Source organism: Somniosus microcephalus, chromosome 5, assembly GCF_052327205.1.
Source record: "Somniosus microcephalus isolate GS21.2 chromosome 5, FLI_Smic_1.0, whole genome shotgun sequence".
Lineage (NCBI taxonomy): Eukaryota > Metazoa > Chordata > Chondrichthyes > Squaliformes > Somniosidae > Somniosus > Somniosus microcephalus.
The window spans coordinates 123,284,068-123,306,338 of record NC_140991.1 but is presented as its reverse complement, the minus strand read 5'-3'; the positions used below and the strand labels follow the sequence as shown (position 1 = coordinate 123,306,338).

The following is a 22,271-nucleotide window of genomic DNA, read 5'->3' as shown; positions in this document are numbered from 1 at the left end:
TGTTTCTTTACTTGTCCCATTAGCATCTTTTTTTGCCTTGCACCATCATCCCTTTTGTCATTTAATCTCTCCTGCCATCCACCCTATCACAGACCTTCCCTTTTGTTCTTCCCTCGCCTCTGTATTTGCTTAAAATCTGTTACATCTCTAACTTTTTCCAGTTCAGATGAAAAGGTCATCGACCTGAAACGTTAACTCTGTTTCTCTCTCCACAGATGCTGTCAGATCTGCTGAGTATTTCCAGCTTTTTCTGTTTTTATTATCTAAAAGTACTGGCGTTTTTCCAAAGCAGTTAAGGAAATTGAAATTTAGGACGTCAGGAAAATCTATATCACAGTTACAATCCCTATAAAATAGGAAGGACATGAAGGCTTTGGCAAGAAGAGATGTACTATAATGGTTCCAGGAATAAGGGAATAGTTACGTGGATAGGCTAGAGAAGCTGGGGTTGTTCTCCTTGGAGCAGAGAAGGCAAGAGGCGATTTGATAGAGCTGTTCAAAAATCATGAAGGGTTTAGATAGTGTAAATAAAGAGAAACTGTTTCCAATGGCTGAAGGGACAATAACCAGATGGCACAGATGTAAGGCGATTGGCAAAAGAACCAGAGGTGACATGACGAAAAAAAAAATTACGCAACAAGTGGTTAGGATTTGGAATGCACTGCCTGATAGGGCGGTGAATACAGATTCAACAGTAGTCTTCAAAAGGGAATTGGATAAATACTTGAAGGAGAAAAATTGCAGGGATATGGGTGAAGAGCAGGGTAGTGGGACTAACTGGATTGCCCTTCGAAAGAGCAGGCACAGACTCGATGGGCCAAATGGCCTCCTTCTGTTTTATACTATTCTATGATTCTATTTTGAACTTGAAGACAAACATAGAAATTATTGCGAAGATCCTACCATAGATATTTTCTGCAAGGTCTTGGTAAAAGTGATGAATCTGACTGTGTGCATAGAGTGTTGTACCTCCATGGTCCAGGTAAGTGATTCCTAGAAAAATCAAAACAGGGTAAATTTTTTCAGTGATGAGATATTAAAAAAGTGATAAAAATCTGAAATAAAAATAGAAAATGCTGGGAATGCACATGAAATATCCAAAAGAGAAAGCTAGGTTAACGCACAGCAACTAAAGTACTTTGTCCTCAACTACCTACCTGTCGCAGAAATGTCTGTTCACAACAACATTGGTACGAGTGACCACACAGTCCTTGTAAAGACAATAGTCTCACTTCCATAGTGAGAACATTATTCATTGAGTAATGTGGCAGTACCAACACACGAAGAGAGACAGACTCAGGACAGATCTGGGAGCCTATAACTGGGCATCGAGACACTGTGGGCCACCGTGGGTCCTGATGGCATGCACCTTAGGCTATTGAAATTACATGAAAGAGTAAACAGCAGAGGACTCTAGCCACAATTTTTCAATCCTCAAATATGCAAATTGTAGCTGATGTACCACCCTTTTTCAGGAAGGGAGAGGAGGATAAACTGGGTAGCAAAGAATTATTTAGTCTAATATGAGTTGTGAGCAAACTCTTCATGTCCATAATTCAAGACAAAATTAGTGAGCATGTAGAAATGCACGGGTTAATCAAGGACAGCAGTATGGATTTGTTAAAGGCAAGCCATATTTGACAAATGATTAGAGCTTTTACAAGAAGTGACCATAGGATAGATAAAAATAATGCAGTAAATGTGGTTTCAGAAGGCATTTGATAAGTTGTCCGACAAGAGGCTCATTAGAAAACGTCAGTTGTATGGTACAAGAGGAAATGTAACAAATAAAAATTAAGCTGGCAGACAGGAAACAAAGGGTTAGGGTAAATCAGTGTTGCTTGGACTGGAGAAGGGTTGGAAGTGGTGCACTTCAGTGGTCAGTGCTGGGTCTGTTTTTGTTCTCGATAAATGGGATAGATTTTAATCCGAAGTGGGTTTCAGCAGGCGAGGGGTGGGATGTGTGTGAAATGCAGTTGCTGGCCTAAATTTCAGATCTGGGGTATTTTAACTCCTGGGTCTCATTTAAATGCTGCTGGTGCACTTCCCACCCAGAACAGGCATGAAGAGAGCATAGGGCATGCAAAGATTGCGTGGCACTTAACGGCACACCAGCTGCCAAGTAAATGGCTGGGGGTGGCGGTGAGGGAAAGTCCGATGTAGAAGACTGCTGCTGGCCCCACAAAGGAATGTTTTACAATTACATGGATGGCCTCTTCACTTTTTCCAGCAGCTACCAACCTGCTTCAGCCTGATGGGAAATCCGTGGTGCCTTCCCCATTCAGGTCCTGGTTAAATGCCATCGGGTTCCTATTGATGTAATGAGATCCTGATTTGCATACATTCATGAGACTGCTGCCTACTTAAGTGGGTGACTCAACCTCGCAGATTAATATTGGAGATGGTGGGAACTGGACGGGTTCTGAGCAGGTGAGTAATCTGCTCAAACAACAACTTGTATTTATATAGCACCTTTAACGTATTAAAACATCCCAAGGCATTTCACAGGAATGTTACAAAACAAAATTTGACACCGAGCCACATAAGGAGAAATTAGGGCAGATGACCAAAAGCTTGCTCAAATAGGTAGGTTTTAAGGAGCGTCTTAAAAGAGGAAAGAAAGGTAGAGAGGCGGAGAGGTTTAGGAAGGGAATTCTAGTGCTTAGGGCCTAGGCAGCTGAAAGCATGGCCACCAATGGTTGAGCGATTAAAATCAGGGATGCTCAAGGGGCCAGAATTAGAGGAGCGCAGATATCTCCGGGGGTGGGGGGGGGGGGGGTGTTTGTGGGGCTGAAGGAGGTTACAGAGATAGAGAGAGGCGAGGCCATGGAGGGACTTGGAAACAAAGATGAAATTTTGAAATCGAGACATTGCTTAACCGGGAACCAATGTAGGTGAGTGAGCACAGGGGTGATAGGTGAATGGGGCTTGGTGCGAGTTAGGACATGGGCGGCCGGTTTTTGGATGACCTCAGGTTTACGTAGGGTAGAAAGTGGGAGGCCAGCCAGGAGTGCATTTGAATAGTCAAGTCTAGAGGTAACAAAGGCATGGATGAGAGTTTCAGCAGCAGATGAGCTGAGGTTACGGAGGTGGAAATAGGCGGTCTTAGTTATGGCACAGATATGTGGTCGAAGCTCAATTCAAGGTCAAATATGACATCAAGGTTGCAAACAGTCTGATTCAACCTTAGACAGTTGCCAGGGATAGGGATGGAATCGGTGGCTAGGGAAGGGAGTTTGTGGCGGGGACCGAAGACAATGGCTTTGGTCTTTCCAACATTTATTTGGAGGAAATTTCTGCTCATCCACTACTGGATGTTGGACAAGCAGTCTGACAATTTAGAGAGGGGTGAAGAGACGTGGTGGTGAGGTAGAGCTAGGCGTCATCAGCGTACATGTGGAAACTGACGCTGTGTTTTCAGATGATGTCGCCAAGGGGCAACATGTAGATGAGAAATAGATGGGGACCAAGGATAGATCCTTGGGGGACACCAGAGTAACGATGCAGGAGTGGGAAGAGAAGCCATTGCAGGTGATTCTCTGGTTACGATTAGATAGATAAGAAAATAATGGAACCAGGCGAGTGCAGTTATACCCAGCTGGACGATGGTGGAGAGGCGTTGGAGGAGGATGGAGTGGTCAACCGTGTCAAAGGCTGCAGACGGGTCGAGAAGGATGAGGAGGGATAGTTTACCTTTGTCACAGTCACATAGGATGTCATTTGTGACTTTGTTAAGAGCCATTTCGGTACTGTGGCAGGGGCGGAAACCTGATTGGAGGGATTCAAACATGGAGTTCCGGGAAAGACAGGCACGGATTGGGGAGGTGACAACACGTTCAAGGACTTTGGAGAGAAAAGGGAGGTTGGAGATGGGGCGGTTGTTTGCAAAGATGGAGGGTGTCAAGGGTTAGTTTTTTGAAGAGGGGTGATGACGGCAGATTTGAAGGAGAAGGGGACAGTACCTAAGGAGAGAGAACTGTTAACAATATCAGCTAACATCGGAGCCAGAAAAGGAAGTTGGGTGGTCAGCAGTTTAGTGGGGATAGGGTCAAGGGAGCAGGAAATGGGTCTCATGGACAAGATGACTGATTCGCCGCTATTCTCATTACACCATATTATAATTAGAAAACCAGCAACATTTGGAGCAAATTCGTAACGGTGAGATTGGCACACTGGATGGTGAGATTTATGGTGTCTGTCACCAATTTTGCAGCTGTGGGAAAATTTGAGCCATAAATTCATCAAAGTCTGAGTACAGGTAGTTAAGGCCATAAAAAATGCCAACAGCATTTTGGATTATAAAAGTAAAGATTTAACAATGAATTTATACACAACAGTGGTTTTGAGGACGATGGGCAGATTTTGGGTGCTGCAATATAGAATGGACATTAAAGTCATTTAGAGTCATTGGACATAAAGAGCTTACAGCATAGATTCACCAGGATGATACCAAGGATGGGAAACAACGTTTATGAGAAAAGGGTTGAGATATTAGGACTATTTCCATGGAAGAAGAGAAGATTTATAGGAGGTTTAATAAAGGTTTTTCAAATTCTGCAGAACTTTTAGGGCAAAAACGTGAGACTATTTCATCTAAAACTAATGTTGTAGTGGCAGGGGATAGTATCGTTAGGGGGATAGATAGAGTTCTTTGCAGCCGAGAGCGAGAGTCCCGAAGGCTGTGTTGCCTGCCCGGTGCCAGGGTTAAGGACATCTCCTCTGGACTGGAGAGAAACTTGGAGTGGGAGGGGGAGGATCCAGTTGTCGTGGTCCATGTTGGTACCAACGACATAGATAGGACAAGGAAGGAGGTTCTGCTGAGGGAGTTTGAGCAGCTAGGGGCCAAATTAAAAAGCAGAACCACAAGTGTAATAATCTCTGGATTATTACCTGAGCCACGAGCGAATTTGGCTAGGACAAATAAAATGAGAGTGTTAAATGCGTGGCTCAAAGACTAGTGTGGGAGAAATGGGTTTTGCTTCCTGGGACACTGGCACCAGTACTGGGGCAGGAGGGAGCTGTTCCGTTGGGACGGGCTTCACTTGGCCACTGCTGGGACTAGAGTCCTGGCGGATCATATAACTAGGGCTGTAGAGAGGGCTTTAAACTAACTAATGGGGGGGAGGTTCCTAGAGAGCAAATAATAAAAATGACAACAGAGAAGGTCATAGACTTAGGTAGCAGTGGGGAAATTAAAAACCAGACCATGTCAGGAAGGGGCAGAAGGTATGGATTAAAAGGTAAACTAATAAAAAGGGCAAAAGCAGGAACTAAGTGTCACAAAACATCTTTGAAAGTTCTCTATCTGAATGCACGTAGCATTCGTAACAAAATAGGCAAGTTAATGGCACAAATAACTACATATGGGTATGATCTTGTGGCCATTACAGAAACATGGCTGCAGGGTGACAATGCCTGGGAATTAAACATACCAGGTTATTTAACGATCAGGAAGGACAGGCAGGAAGGAAGGGGAGGTGGGGTGGCTATGTTAATAAAGGAAGGAATCACTGTAATACAGAGAAATGATATTGGGTCAAAAGGTCAGGATAATGAAACAGTTTGGGTGGAGGTAAGGAATAATAAGGGGAAAAAAACACTAGTGGGCGTAGTCTATAGGCCTCCGAACAGTGGCAACTCTGTTGGACGGAGTGTCAATCAGGAAATAGTTGAGGCTTGTAATAAGGGAACATCTATAATTTTGGGGGATTTTAACTATCATATTAATTGGACAAATCAAATTGGGCAGGGCTGCCTTGAGGATGAGTTCATTGAGTGTATTAGGGATGGGTTTCTTGAGCAGTATGTAACTGAACCGACCAGGGGGCAAGCAACCTTAGATCTGGTCCTGTGTAACGAGACAGGATTAATTAAAAATGTCCTAGTAAAGGATCCCCTTGGAATGGGTGACCATAACATGGTTGAATTCCATATTCAATTAGAGGGTGAGAAGGTTGGATCTCAAACAAGCGTGCTGAGCTTGAATAAAGGAGACTATGAAGGTATGAGAGCGGAATTGAGTAGAGTGGATTGGGAAAATAGATTAAAGGGTAAGACGATACATAATCAGTGGTGTACATTTAAAGAGTTATTTTACAACTTCCAAAAAATATATATTCCACTGAGAAGAAAAGAGGTAAAAGAAAAGACAGCCATCTGTGGCTAAGTAAAGAAATTAAGGATAGTATTCGACTAAAAACAAGGGCATATAAGGTAGCCAAATCTAGTGGGAGGATAGAGGATTGGGAAAACTTTAAAAGACACCAAAAAATAACAAAAAGATTGATTAAGGGAAGATAGATTATGAAAGTAAATTAGCAAAAAATATAAAAACAGATAGTAAGAGTTTTTATAGTTATATAAAAAGAAAAAGGGTGGCTAAAGTAAATGTTGGTCCCTTAGAGGATGAGACCGGGAAATTAATGGTGGGAAATATGGAGATGGCAAAAACACTGAATGAATATTTTGTATCAGTCTTTACAGTAGAAGACACTAAGAATATCCCAACACTGGACAAACAGGGGGCTATGGGGGGGCGGGGGGGGGGGGGAGGAGGAGCTAAACACGATCAAAATCACTAAGGAAGTGGTACTCGAGGCGGATAAATCACCTGGACCTGATGGCTTACATCCTAGGGTCTTGAGGGAAGTGGCGGTAGGGATTTTGGATGCATTGGTAATAATTTTCCAAAACTCCCTGGACTCAGCAAAGGTCCCGGCAGGTTGGAAAACTGCTAATGTAACACCCTTATTTAAAAAGGGCAGTAGACAGAAGGCTGGAAACTATAGACCGGTTAGCCTAACATCTGTGGTAGGTAAAATTTTGGAGTCCATTATTAAGGAGACCGTAACAGGACATTTGGATAATCATAATTTAATAGGACAAAGTCAGCATGGTTTTATGAAGGGGAAGTCATGTTTGACAAATTTGCTGGAGTTCTTTCAGGAAGTAACATATAGGGCGGATAAAGGGGAACCAGTGGACGTAGTGTATTTAGACTTCCAAAAGGCATTTGACAAGGTGCCACACAAAAGATTATTGCTTAAGATAAAAAATCACGGGATTGGGGGTAATATTCTGGCATGGATAGAGGATTGGCTATCTAACAGAAGGCAGAGAGTTGGGATAAATGGTTCATTCTCAGACTGGCAATCAGTAACTAGTGGTGTTCCGCAGGGGTCAGTGCTGGGTCCCCAACTCTTTACAATCTATATTAACGATTTGGAGGAGGGGACCGAGTGTAACATATCAAAGTTTGCAGATGATACTAAGATGGGAGGGAAAGTAGTGAGTGAGGAGGACATAAAAAACCTGCAAGGGGACATAGACAGGCTAAGTAAGTGGGCAGAGATTTGGCAGATGGAATACAATACTGGAAAGTGTGAGGTTATGCACTTTGGCAGGAAAAATCGTAGAGCAAGTTATTATCTTAATGGCAAGAAACTGGATAGTACTGAAGTACAAAGGGATCTGGGGGTCCTGGTGCATGAAACTCAAAAGGTTAGTATGCAGGTGCAGCAAGTGATTAAGAAGGCCAATGGAATGTTGGCTTTCATTGCTAGGGGGATAGAATATAAAAATAGGGAGGTATTGCTTCAGTTGTACAAGGTATTGGTGAGACCACACCTGGAATACTGTATACAGTTTTGGTGTCCATACTTAAGAAAAGACATACTTGCTCTCGAGTCAGTACAAAGAAGGTTCACTCGGTTAATCCCGGGGATGAGCATATGAGGAGAGGTTGAGTAGATTGGGACTCTACTCATTGGAGTTCAGAAGAATGAGAGGCGATCTTATTGAAACATATAAGATTGTGAAGGGGTTGGATCGGGTGGATGCAGGGAAGATGTTCCCGATGATGGGTGAAACTAGAACTAGGGGGCATAGTCTTAGAATAAGGGGCTGCTCTTTCAAAACTGAGATGAGGAGGAACTACTTCACTCAGAGGGTGGTAGATCCATGGAATATGTTGCCCCAAAAAGCTGTAGAAGCTACATCATTACATAAATTTAAAACAGAAATAGACAGTTTCCTAGAAGTAAAGGGAATTAAGGGTTACGGGGAGCGGGCAGGAATTTGGACATGAGTCTAGGTTCGGATTGGACATGGCCCTGTGAGTAGCGGAGCGGGCCCGTGTAGCCTGATCCTGCTCCTATTTCGTGTGTCTATTTCTGTTAGATTCAGGAGATGGTTCTGTGATAGTAGATTGGCGGTTAGTATCAGATCAGCCATGATCTTATTGAATGGCGGAGCAGGCTCGAGGGGCCGATTGGCCTACTCCTGCTCCTATTTCTTATGTTCTTATGGTGGAATGGGCAGACACGTGGCAGATGAAATTTAACACAGAAAAGTCTGAAGTGATACATTTCGGCAGAAAGAATGAAGGGAGGCAATATAAACTAAAGGGTACAATCCTAAAGGGGGTGCAGGAACAGAGAGACCTGGGGGTATATGTACACAAATTGTTGAAGGTGGCAGGGAAGGTTGAGAAGAAGTTAAAAAAGCTCACGGCTTCATGAATAGAGGTATAGAGTACAAAAACATGGAAATTATGATGAACCTTTATAAAGCACTGGTTCGGCCTCAACGGGAGTATTGTGTCCAATTCTGGGCACCGCAATTTAGGAAGCTTGTGAAGGCCTTCGAGAGGGTGCAGGAAAAATTTGCAAGAATGATTTCAGGGATGAGGGACTTCAGTTACATGGATAGACTGGAGAAGCTGGGGTTGTTCTCCTTTGAGCAGAGAAGATTTGATAGAGACGTTCAAAATCATGAGGGGTCTGAACAGAGTAGATAGAGAGAAACTGTCCCCATTAGCAGAAGGGTCGAGAACCAGAGGACACAGATTTAAGGTGATTGGCAGAAGAACCAAAGGCGACATGAGGAAAAAGTTCTTACGCGAGTGGTTAGGATCTGGAATGCAATGCCTGAAAGGGTGGTGGAGGCAGACTCAATCATGGCTCTCAAAAGGGTGTTAGATAAGTATCTGAAGGTAAAAAATTTTGCAGGCCTACAGGGAAAGGGCGGGGGAGTGGGACTAGCTGAAGTGAAGAGAGCCGGCACAGGCTTGACAGGCCGAATGGCCTCCTTCTGTGCTGTAACCACTATGAAAGAGTTTAGGAGAAATTTCTTTATGCAGAGGTTTGTTGGAGCATCGACTGCTTTGCCACAAGGAGTGAATGAGGCAAAGCTGATTGCACCTTTTAATGGACAATTGGATAAATATTTGAAGCAGAGAAAGGTACAAGACTATGGGGGGAAAGTGGTGCAGTAGAATTAGTTTTGGTTTGAACCAGCAAAGTGCGAACAGACACAACAACCCCAATGGCCTTCTTCCATGCTGCAAACTTGTATGGTTTTAGAGAAATATAGAACTGCCAAGTCTCACAGCCGACTGAAATGCCAGAACATTGCAGTCCGGAAACAAAACAGTCAGCTGTGATACTTAGCTATCCCCAGGCATTTCAATTAGTCATGAGTGACTGCACCAGGTGAGACACCAATGCTGACACCCCAACAGAAAAACATTGTACACCATGGCATATATAACATATATGTCCACCAATACCCATATTTTAATAAACTTTTAAGCTACACATTTTTTTGGCATTTCACATCACAAACTAGCTGGTTTATAACTGTAAAACCATGAATGTTAGGGGATTTGTGTTTCTCTACAGTACAGATTCAGAATTCTTAAGCAATCTTCACTCTCCAATGCAGAAGAGGTAGCTTTCTCCAGCTCTGTTCATGTCTAAACCCCATTCGTATTAGAGAGACTTTTCTTAATTCCAGCTTGGCTTGAATGCCTCAGCGCACAGGAAGAGGAACAAAGCCTTTGGAATAGCTTCTTTTATCAGAAAAAGAATCATTTATTTTTATTGTCCCTGTACTGGGCAAATCATTCTTAGACTGCATTACCCCGTGGGAGGATGCTATACTTATTAAACAAACAGAATTGTTCTGTTTCACATTCAGTTTAACTAAGCATATTGTAGTGTTTAGTACAGTACTACTAATATGGAAGTATTTGAAATTGTTCTCAAAGTAACTAAATCAATATTTATTACAACACTTTTTTTGTCAAATGTTGCAGTACATCTCAAATTACAGAAATTTCATTTGTGCTCTGGTGTCTAAAAACAAGTAAACCGTTACCACTTATTGTTAATTAAAAACATCCTAGTCTATATGCTCAAGTCCTGGGACTCATACTCATCATTTGACTCAGAGGGGAGAATACTACTAACTCAGCCAAAGCAACACAGAGACAGACCATTAATGGTGTCTACAGGACTGTAGAACTACAGGACAAAAAGGTAGGTCACTGGGATAAACTTTAGCTGAAACAAGCTCCATTTTATTACTTACAACGAACAGCTTGCACCTAAATTTAGTGCCTTAGAAGTCAACTGGAAAAATCTATTCAATGGCTCAAACAGGTTTTTAGTCATTAAGAAAGACAGGTGGACAGACTTGTATTTATATAGTGCCTTTCATGACCTCAGGATGTGCCAAATCACTTTTAAAGCCAATGAAGTACTTTTGAGGTGTAGTCACTGTTGTAATGTAGGAAATGCGGCAGAACTTGCAATGTCAAATTTCTCCTCGACAGATCGTTCGCATGCACCCCAAAAACACTCTACTGCCCAGCGAATGCTCACGAAACCTTTATGCCTGGTAAAAGCAGGTGTAAGGCCTGTTTTTACCAGCGTATGGGTTAAAGTAAATTAAAATTTTAACATTGATTAAAACATACAAAAACATTTAAAGTGAGTTCATGTAAATTTTGGGCCAGAATAAAATGCTTTTATTATTTTTCAAAAAATTAAGTTTTTATTTTAAATGATTAATTTTGAATATGGAATATTTATTTTTTATTAGAATTGTTTTATTTGGGGATTTCTCATCAGCTTATGGAGATTCCGTTCGTAAATGGAATCCCCATAAGCTTATGAGTGATCCTCCTTTCTAATTGGTTTGCCTGGCCCACGTGATCCCAGGGATGCTTCCGAACCGCCTGCATCTCTGGGATCCATGGGCCTTTACACAGGCATATGCCTGCAGGCCCAGGACCTGAAGACACCAGGTACTTGCGGGTTTTTTTTTTCAGGTCGGCATGGAGGCATATTCTTCTGGTACACCTCTGACTGCAAATTCCGGGCCAATATGTATGGGAGTGGAAAGTCTCCATCAACAGTGGCAGTGCTTATTTTAACATCTCTCTGTCCTCGGCCTATTACATTGTTCCAATGAAGCTCAACGTAAGCTCGAGGAACAGCACCTCATCTTTCAATTAGGCACTTTACTGCCTTCCGGACTCAACATTGAGTTCAACAATTTCAGATAATAATCCCTGCCCCCATTTTTCATGCTGTATGATTTTTGCCATTCCCATTTGCAACATTTTATCTTTCCTGCCTCTTACATAGCACAGGATGTTCTTTCAATTCCTTCCTCCCTTCCTAAACCACCCCCGCCCCACCCTGTCTCTGCACCTGCTTAATATATGTTACATCTCCAGCTTTTTCCAGTTCTGATGAAGGGTCCCAGACCTGAAACGTTAACTCTGTTTCTCTCTCCACGGATGCTGCCTGGCCTGCTGAGTATTTCCAGCATTTTCTGTTGTTATTTCTTATTTTAACATGTTTAGTGATGCATTATGTTTCACATCTAAATACACAGTATTATGTGAATTGAAGTATCCATTAAGAGTGGTCATGCTGGTTTTAATGGCCCAGATTTTGTGGCGGTAGTGACAGTGAAAATGTCAGTGTTCGCTGTCATTACCCCATTGAAACTGACCGCAACTTCAGGATTTAGCGCACGCGCAGATAAACGTGGCAATCCTCAAGTTGCAGTCAGTCATTCACTGCTCTGCCACAAGTTGCACTGTGGAACTCCCCAGAGCCAGCAATCAGTTGAAATCACATACAAGGACGAAAACTTCCCCTTTTACGATGGAATATCGCTGTTAAAGACCCCCTAAAACTTTAAGCCTTGTTGAAAGAGGTGTAACTGGGTTGTTAACTGCATACTGTCTGCTGAACAACCATTCTGGCCTTGAAAAACAAATGTTATATTTGTGGAATATCACAGTTTTCCATTAATACATTTAAGAATTACAAGTTTTTAATATAATATATATATTTTTTTTTTAAGTTGGATATTTCAGCTTCTACCTTAATCATGTGCATGTCCCAATCTTTATTTCACTCTATAACATTTATAAAAAGTAAATTAGAATCTGTGCATTTTACTTCCTGGTTTGCGGTCTTTGAGATTTCTTCAATGTGATTGGCTGCTTAGCCAGCTTGATGCCATCACTGTTGCTGGACATTCGGACTCGCTTGATTTGGCGCCAGATTCAAAGGTCGGGACATCTGAAATTTACGCCACAGAGATCGCTAGATCTTTGTGGGAAACTTTCTTCAAGGTCAGCAGCAAGTGTCGTCGCTTTGCGGCTGACCACAAATTCTAGGCCCTTGTGTTTGTGATGATTCAAAACTGTATGCAGACTAGCATACAAAATGAATTCTGTGTGCTTCAAAATCCAGTTTGAAGTGGCGATAAAGAAATGCTTTTATCTTGTTAAATTAAGTTTCATACAAAACTGTACAACAACTTGGATTTATATACCACCTTTAATGTAGAAAAACATCCCAAGGCTTTTGCAAATAAAATCTGGATATAAGTGCACTTGAAATAATTCCATAAACACGTAGCATACTCCAATACACATTTGATCGAAAATTGTACAAGTATAGCATACTGGATTAAAAATTGATTGGAAAGCAAAGACAGAGTAAGAGTTTAGGGCAGGTTTTCAGAGTGGATGGTGTTATGTTCATTAATAACTAGACGTTTGCATTATGAACAGCTAGCTTTTGCTAGTCACTTTCTTGAGTACATGTTCTTTACTATAAAGCATCTGTAGCGATTCAGCATGTGTACTTCTGTGTGCAGGCAGCCATCTTGACTACTGCCTTGTGGGTAGCCTAGTGCATCGTGGGTAGTGTAGTCTTAAACACATACAACTAAACACACAGCTCTATGGCTCCATCTAGTGTACCACTCTAGAATGACATGTTATTGATCATGACATCCCCTTTTCTTTGAGGTTAAACAAAATCAACATCAATCAATATCAATCAACTTTCAAGAAAAACGATAAAGATGATATCAGTAACACTTTTGCTAGTGCTCTATAAACATAACATTTTCACAACAGTCAACACATTTTCAAAGCTTTACTTTATACTCAAAGATTAAGTCTATCAGGCTTTTTTACTTCACGTGTGGATCTTCTCAGCACGGGTAAGTCTGATGTGTTTTCATGAGATTGTTCTGGTGGTGAATGACAAGATTCAGTTGCGGCATTGTCATCAATCTGCTGTTGGATAGTTTCTTGTGTTTTTAGGAGGGAACGGCGGTTCCTCCTGAGAATCTGTCCTTCCTCAGTTCTAACAGTGTATGACCTTGGTCGTACTTCTTCAAGAACTGTAGCTTTCCTGTTCCATGATCCTCAATCCTGACAACATCATCCCTTGTCAAGGGTTTTAGAGTTTTGGATGACTTGTCATAGTATGATTTCTGTTTCAGCTTTAATAGTTGAAGTCTCTGTCTTAGTTCCTTACTTTGCTTTTCATTTGCACAGCAGGGCAGTGTGGTACGCAACTTGCGACCCATTAGTAGTTCAGCAGGTGAAGAACCAGAGTCTAAAGGTGAGGCTCGGTAGCTCAGCAGGGCGAGATAAGGATCAGACTTGCTTTCTGTCGCTTTCTTCAGTAGCTGCTTGAGAACTTGAACACCTTTCTCTGCCTTACCATTTGACTGAGCATACAAAGGACTGGATGTGATGTGCTGAAAGTCATACTGTGCTGCAAACTGTTGCCACTCCTTACAGTTGAAGCACGGACCATTGTCGCTAATGGCAATCCTGGGAATTCCATGTCTGGCGAAGATGGATTTCACATGCATTATGACACTACTTGCTGTGGTGCTTGAGAGCAGCGCCATCTCAGGATAGTTAGAATAGTAGTCAATCACTATTAGATATTCTTTACCATTTAAATGAAAAAGGTCCATACCAACCTTTTGCCATGGTGCTGTTGGTATGTCAGCTACTATCATTGGTTCCTTTGCTTGTTTGTTTTGGTGTTTCTGACATGTCTCACATTTGCCTATCATGTTCTCAATGTCCTTATTTATGCCAGGCCAATAAACAGTGCCTCTTGCTCTCCTTTTGCATTTTTCAATTCCGAGGTGTCCCTCATGAATCCTTTTGAGCATGTCTTGACGTAGAGCCTGTGGAATGACTATTCTGTTCTGTTTTAGTAATAGTCCACTTATGACACTCAACTCTGACCTTATGTGATAGTATTTTGGACAGGAACCTTTTGGCCAACCATGATGAATGTTCTCTATTACTGTTTGTAACACTGTATCTTCTACTGTTTTACTGTTTCTTCTGCTATTTGCTTTGATTTTGTGTCTGACACGGGCAGCACAGCAGTGACCATACTGTGTGGTATGGTATGAACATCCACGTCTTCTTCAGTAGAGCTCACTTGACTCATTGTGGGTGCTCGGTGTAGTGTATGTACCTTGAAGAAGGAACTATATTCTGCAGCCCCTGTATACTGCAGTACCAGTAGTGACCACCCCTGTATATAAGCCTGTGTAGTAACTTTGTACAGTAGTTCCAGTTTTGTCTCCATTCAGTAAACACCTGTTATAACCAACTTCTGCAGTCAGTGTCTCAATTACACACGGACGTTACACTGGCGACGAACAGATCCGAACTTACCTACAGTTCTGCACCACCTCACGGGGATCCATCCCTGAAGCGAAGTTGTTAGAGGTCGAGGCCAGAAGGAAGAAATCCAAAAAGGAAAAAAAACAAACAGAAGAAACGGGCGTCGACCGTGGGCAACCACCCTCTGATTCATCGAATTCGGAGATTTGCAGGAGAGGTTGTCGAGAGCTGGGCTTGGTTATCCAGTCTATGGTGTTCCAGCTAATCGGGCTGGTGGCAGGAGTACACTGATCCTTCCTGGGCTGCGGCGGGATAGAGCTCGATTGGGTGGCTTTTCAACGGGGCCGAGCAGCGTTGTCGGGAAGAGGAGAGAGAGAGAGAGAGAGAGAGAGAGAGAGAGAGAGAGAGGGTGGAGCACACATGGCGCGGCCGGTGCTATGAAGCTGGGCAGCGTACAGACCCGAGAAGAGGGAGGAAAGTGTCCCATAGGGTCTGCTCGGACGACGGGAACAGTAATCAAAATAAAAGAAATTAGAAGTGCAGAAAGCCGCGAGGAGCTGCAGTTTGCCACGAGAACCGCGGAGAGCGGCGTTGGCAGCAGCGCAGGGGTAAGTGCGCGAAGACCATAGGGCGTCGCCATCAAGGCATAAAAACGCCAGCAACAGCGCTAGCAGCAGCGGAAAAGAGAGAAAGTGCGGGAGGTGCCATCTTAATCCAGCGGGGAAGAAGGCAAAGCGCGGGAGGCGCCATTTTGTTCAATCGGGGAAGAAGGCAAAGCACGGGAGGCACCATCTTAGATCTCCAAGATGCCGAAGACTGGCAATATTACTGCCTTCGATAATGCAATAGAAGACTGGACCACGTATGTGGAAAGATTCGAAGTATATTGCAAGGCAAATGAAGTAGCCGATGAGAAAAAGGCTTCGGTAGCACTAAACTTAATGGGCGCAAGAACGTACGGCCTATTGCGGAACCTGATCACTCCAGTCAAACCGATGGCGAAGAGTTTTAACGACATTTTTGATATCCTACAGGAACACCTAAATCCGACACCGCTGCTGATAGCAGAAAGATTTAAATTCCACAAGAGAAATCAGCATAAAGATGAAAGCAATGCTGATTACCTTACGGAACTACGCAAGCTATCAAAGCACTGCCAGTTCGGAGCAGCACTGGCAGATACCCTACGGGACAAATTTGTCTGTGGACTCCTGAGTGAAGGAACCCAGAAGAGGTTACTCTCAGAGAAAGAGCTGACGCTAGATAAGGCTTTCAGCGTGGCAGTATCGTACGAAGCAGCAGCAAGGGGAGCTGCGGAAATACAGCAAAAGCCACAGGAATACGGCACCCACGAAATGACATGGGGATTTGAAAAATGTTATCGCTGCGGCAGAACAACCCATGACCAGAAGGACTGCTGGTCTAAGGACAAAACATGCAAGCAATGCGGAAAGATGGGACACATTACACGAGTTTGCAGGTCCGGGAAGACGACGAACGACAACAAAAAGACTACTAAGGAAAAGTACAAAAGATGACGGACAGTAGTTCCGAAGACCAGAAGAGCGATAGTGAATCCGGGAACAAGAGACTAAGCTGTCTCAAACTACACAACGTAATCGCAAAAGAGGATCACCGAACCATTTGGGTCACTCTTACGATAGCAGAGTCCCAAGTCAAAATGGAATTGGATACAGGATCAGCCCTGACCGTCATGAATCGACGAGACTACGAGCGGCTATTCTCACACATACCCTTGAAAGACACATCCATTGTCTTGAAGACATATACGGGGCAGAAAGTATACCCCAGAGGGAAAATAAGGGTGCCTGTCGAATACAACGGCAAGGAAATACAGAAATTGTATCTGTACATACTGCAAGATGGTGGACCACCGTTATTGGGACGTGAATGGATCAGAAAGATAAGTTTAGACTGGCACTCCATTCAGGCACTGACGGTGGCTGGTAAAAAGGATGACGACGTCACACCTGGACGATTGTCAAAAAATCTTGGCTAACGCTAAAGAGGTATTTCAACAAGAACTGGGAACTCTTAAAGGCATAACCGCCTCGATAAAAATAGAAGAGAATGCAATTCCCAAGTTTTTCAAAGCAAGACCGGTACCGTATGCAATTCGCCCAGCCGTCGAGGCAGAGCTGGAGAATCCAGGCGTGTTAACTAAGGTAGACTGGAGCGAGTGGGCGACACCCATCGTTCCTGTCATGAAGAAAACGTTAAACAATAAGTCTGAGGAGCCAAGGAAGGTTCGCATCTGTGGGGACTTCAAGGTGACGGTGAACCCAGTCCTTCACACAGTACAATATCCTCTTCCGAGGATAGAAGACATTTTCGCCTCACTATCTGGAGGGAAACGTTTTACAAAAATTGACCTAGCGCAAGCATATTTGCAGATGGAGGTTGAAGAATCCTCTAGGAAATATCTCACGATAAACACTCACAAAGGTCTTTACCAGTATAATCGACTGGTATTCGGAGTTGCATCAGCTCCGGCGATATGGCAAAGAGCGATAGAACAAGTCCTGAAAGGGATTCCGGGGACTCAGTGTTACTTGGACGACATCCTAGTGACGGGTGAAAATGACAGTGAACACCTTGCCAACCTAGAGCAGGTGCTCACTAGACTAAGAGAACATGGGCTACGAGCCAATCGCCCCAAGTGCGAGTTTTTTAAGAAACAAATATCGTATTGTGGCCGCGTGATTGATGAAGAGGGGTTACATAAGTCCCCTGACAAAATTGAAGCGGTAGTTAAGGCTCCAGCGCCTGAAAATGTGTCGCAACTGAGGTCATTCCTCGGATTGGTGAATTACTACCATAAGTTTTTGCCGAATTTGTCCACAATTCTGCACCCACTGAACGCCCTGCTACAAACTGGAGTAGCATGGAAATGGAGCGATGAATGTAAGCGGGCCTTTCAGAAGTGTAAAGGCCTGATCACTTCAAGAGAAGTATTGGCTCACTACAACCCATCACTACCGATAAGACTGGCGTGTGATGCGTCTCCCTACGGCGTTGGAGCGGTACTGTCACATAAATCCCTTGATGGTTCAGAGAGGCCGATAGCTTTTGCGTCACGCTCGTTAACTGCAGCTGAGCGTAACTACGCCCAGATTGACAGAGAGGCCCTCAGCCTGGTGTGGGGGGTGAAGAAGTTCAATCACTACCTGCACGGACAGAAATTTACTCTACTAACTGTTCATCAACCTCTTGTCTCCATTTTCAACCCTAAGAAGGGCGTCCCGATAATGACAGCACAACGGCTACAGAGGTGGTCCCTTTTCCTAGGGGCACACCAATATGACATCGAGTACAAAGGAACTAAACAGCATGGGAATGCTGATGGATTGTCGCGCCTACCGTTGCCGACAGTGGAAGAAGCACCTGCAGTGGATCCTGTGGAGATACTCCACTCAACCATAGTCGAATGTCTACCTGTGACGAATGCAAACATAGAAAAGGAAACACGAAATGACCCGACACTCTCCAGGGTCTATGATTTAACGGTGAGGGGATGGCCAGCACATGGCAAACCACTGTTGCCAGCATTCTCGCCGAGAAGAGAACAGCTGTCAGTGTGCCGAGGAACCTTGATGTGTGGATCCAGAGTAGTAATTCCACCCAAATTGAAGGATAGAGTGCTCAATGAGCTTCATGAGGGTCATCTGGGAGGGGTAAAAATGAAGAACTTAGCCAGAGCGTTTGTGTGGTGGCCGGGAATCGATAGAGAAATCAAAGAGATGACCAAGAGCTGTACAGGATGCCAGAAGGTCCAAAACGCCCCACCACAAGCCCCTCTACATCCATGGGAGTGGCCCTCATCTCCATGGCAAAGGGTACACATTGATTTTGCTGGTCCATTTATGGACTCGATGTTTTTAATTGCGGTGGATGCACATTCAAAGTGGCCAGAGGTAATAAAAATGTCCTCAACCACCACAGAAAAAACTATCACAGTCTTACGAACCATATTCGCCAGAAATGGGCTGCCTGAACAGATTTGCTCCGACAATGGACCACAGTTTGTGTCTGAAGAGTTCCGGAGGTTCTTAAAGAACAATGGTGTTAAGCATTACACATCCGCCCCATATCATCCAGCCACCAATGGATTGGCTGAGAGGTTCGTTCAAACATTCAAGAAGGCTATCAAGGCAATGTGTAATGAAGACATACCCCTACAACACAAGGTGGATAACTTGTTTGCCTACCGGAATGCGACACACGCGGTTACCAACCAAACTCCAGCCATGATGTTCATCAATCGAAGACTAAGATGCCACTTGGATTTGGTTAAGCCAAACATCAGAAGAGATGTGGAGAACAGGCAGTTTCAGAATATGAATGAAAAGCCGACCAGGAGTTTTAAGATAGGTCAACCAGTTTTGGCCCGGGACTACCGCACAGAGAAATGGCAGCCAGGAACGATCTGCACACGGCAAGGACCTCTAATGTATACTGTGGACGTTGGAGAGAGCATTGTAAGACGCCATGCTGACCAGGTTCTAGAGTCACTGGAAAACGTCAAATCTACACCACGATCCTATACACCTGGTGATGAAACCGAAGTACCAATTGCATCTACCTCAGAATCGGTGATATTAGAAGCAGACGAACCAAACGACGACATTGATCCCGAATCAACCTTGCCAGAAGAACCTGATACCCCCAAAGAGGCGTTATCCGGACAGAATCAGGAAGCCTCCTCAAAGACTGAATTTATAATTGCTTAACTTCAGCTAATGTATATAGCAACTGTCATTGTAAATATGTTATTTAATTATTAATCGAATGTTATGTACTGTTTAGCTAAAAGGGGAGGAATTGTAGTGTCTGTACCTTGAAGGAGGAACTATATTCTGCAGCCCCTGTATACTGCAGTACCAGTAGTGACCACCCCTGTATATAAGCACGGTGGCATAGTGGTTAGCACTGTTGCCTCACAGCGCCAGGGACCCGGGTTCGAATCCGGCCTCGGGTGGCTGTCTGTGTGGAGTTTGCACATTCTCCCCGTGTTTGCGTGGGTTTTCTCCGGGTGCTCCGGTTTCCTCCCACAGTCCAAAGATGTGCAGGTTAGGTTGATTGGCTATGATAAAAATTGACCCTTAGTGTTAGGGGGATTAAATACGTGGGGTTACGGGGATAGGGTGGGATATGTGTTGGTGTAGGGGTTACGGGGATCGGGTGGGATATGTGTCGGTGCAGGCTCGATGGGCCGAAATAGCCTCTATCTGTACTGTGAGGTTTCTGTGATTCTGTGATAGTAACTTTGTATAGTAGTTCCAGTTTTGTCTCCATTCAGTAAACACCTGTTATAACCAACTTCTGCAGTCCGTGTCTCAATTATACACGGACGTTACACTCGGGACAGTGCCTCTGCTAACAATATGTATTTGCCTGGTGTGTAGATCAGTTCAAAGTCATATCTTTGCAGCTTCATCATGAGTCGTTGAATCCTTGGAGACATCTCATTCAGGTTCTTTTTTATGATGGCAACCAGTGGGCTGTGGTCTGTCTCAACTGTGAAGGTGGGAAGTCCATATATGTAGCTATGGAACTTTTCTAATCCAACTACCAAGCCTAGACATTCCTTTTCAATCTGGGCGTATCAACACTCAGTATCAATCATAGACCTGGAGGCATAGGCAACAGGCTTCCAATCTTCACCCTCTGCTTGTAGCAAGACCGCGCCTAGGCCATCTTTTGATGCATCCGTTGACACTTTGATTCTCTTTGTTGGGTCAAAGAAGGTGAGTACAGGTGTGGTTGTCAGCACTGTTTTGAGGTTCATCCACTCTGGTTCATGTCTTTCTGTCCATGCAAACTCATTTGTTTTATGTAGCAGGTCTCGCAGACAGGTTGTCTTGGCTGGCAAGTTAGGAATAAACTTTCCAATGGAGTTTATCATCCCCATGATGCGTAGCACTCCTTTTTTGTCAGTGGGTCGGGGCATGTTGAGTATGGCGTTTACTTTTTCCATATCTGGCTCTATTCCTTTACCAGATAGATTATCTCCTCGGAAAGTGACTTCCTGGACGCCAAACTGACACTTGGCTTTGTTGAGCTTCAGTCCATTCCGGCGTATGCTCTGTAGCACTTTAGTCAGTCTCTCATTGTGTTCTTTCAGTGTGGAGCCCTAGATGATGATGTCATCAACATAGACCCGGACTCCTTCCAGACCTTCAATTATGTGTTCCATCGCTCTATGAAAGATTTCAGATGCAGATATTATCCTGAAAGGCATTCTGAGGAAACAATACCTGCCAAATGGTGTGTTGAAGGTACAGTATTTGGTGCTCTCTTCATCCAGTTTTAGTTGCCAAAATCCTTGTGAGGCATCGAGCTTTGTAAAGTATCTGGCACCTGACATTTCACTGGTGATTTCTTCTCGCTTGGGAATCTGGTAGTGTTCACGTTTTATGTTTGCATTTAAGTCCTTTGGATCCATGCATATTCTTAGATCATTGTTCTTTTTCTTTTCACATACCATGGAGTTTATTTGTTTTATTTGTCATATATGCAGTAGACGTGTGTACTGCACAATGAAATGTTGATTTCAGAAGCGGCAGGGGGAGGGACACACCCCAATCTACATCGAAGGGGCTGAGGTGGAGAGGGTCAGCAGCTTCAAATTCCTGGGTGTATTCATTACGGAGGACTTAACGTGGTCCCATCACATCAACGTTGTAACCAAGAAGGCATGCCAACGCCTGTTCTTCCTCAGGAGACTGAAGAAATTTGGAATGGCCCCCCCAGATTCTCACCAACTTCTACCGGTACACCATCGAGAGTATCCTGTCCGGCTGCATCACTACCTGGTATGGCAACTGCACCGCCACAGACCGCAAGGCTCTATAGATGGTGGTGAAAGCTGCACAACATACTATAGGAATTAAACTACCTGCTGTGCAGGATATCTACCCCGAGAGGTGCCGGGGAAAGGCCCCGAGAGTCATTAAAGACGCGAGTCACCCCAGCCACAACCTCTTTGCCCTGCTGCCGTCTGGTAAGAGATACCGAAGCATACGGTCTTGTACCAACAGGTTTCGAAACAGCTTCTACCCCCCAGGCCATAAGACTCATAAACGATTAATTTATTACTGTTGTTTTATTTATTATTACTGTCTTTCTATTAGTATTTTTATCATTGTTATGCCATATTTATTCCAATGTTGGGAGGACTCGTAAAAAATCAACATTTCATTGTGCAGTACACACGTCTGCTGCATATATGACAAATAAAATTGAATTGAATTGAGTTAACACAGTCTGTTGGTTCTTCGACTTTCCTGATGACTCCTAGTGTGGTCATTCTGTCCATTTCTTTCTTGAGCTGGTCACGCAGGGGTGCTGGAACTCTTCGTGGAGCATGTACCACTGGCTGCGCATCCTCCTTTAGCTGGATCTTGTAAGTGAATGGTAGAACTCCAAATCCTTTGAACACATCCTGGAAATTATTTACTACAGAATCTACTGAGTCATCTGGTCTGTTTAT

General features: G+C 43.7%; 1 protein-coding gene across 2 annotated transcripts in view; it reads right to left on the bottom strand.

Annotated features, from left to right (window-relative positions):
- The window catches only part of mocos (molybdenum cofactor sulfurase), a 489,344-nt gene that overhangs the window by 422,716 nt on the left and 44,357 nt on the right, over positions 1–22,271 (bottom strand). For both annotated transcript variants that reach the window (XM_085988161.1, XM_085988162.1), the window contains exon 2: positions 904–993. In XM_085988161.1, the coding sequence (XP_085844287.1) occupies positions 904–993 (90 nt within the window). The remainder of the gene's footprint in view (positions 1–903; positions 994–22,271) is intronic.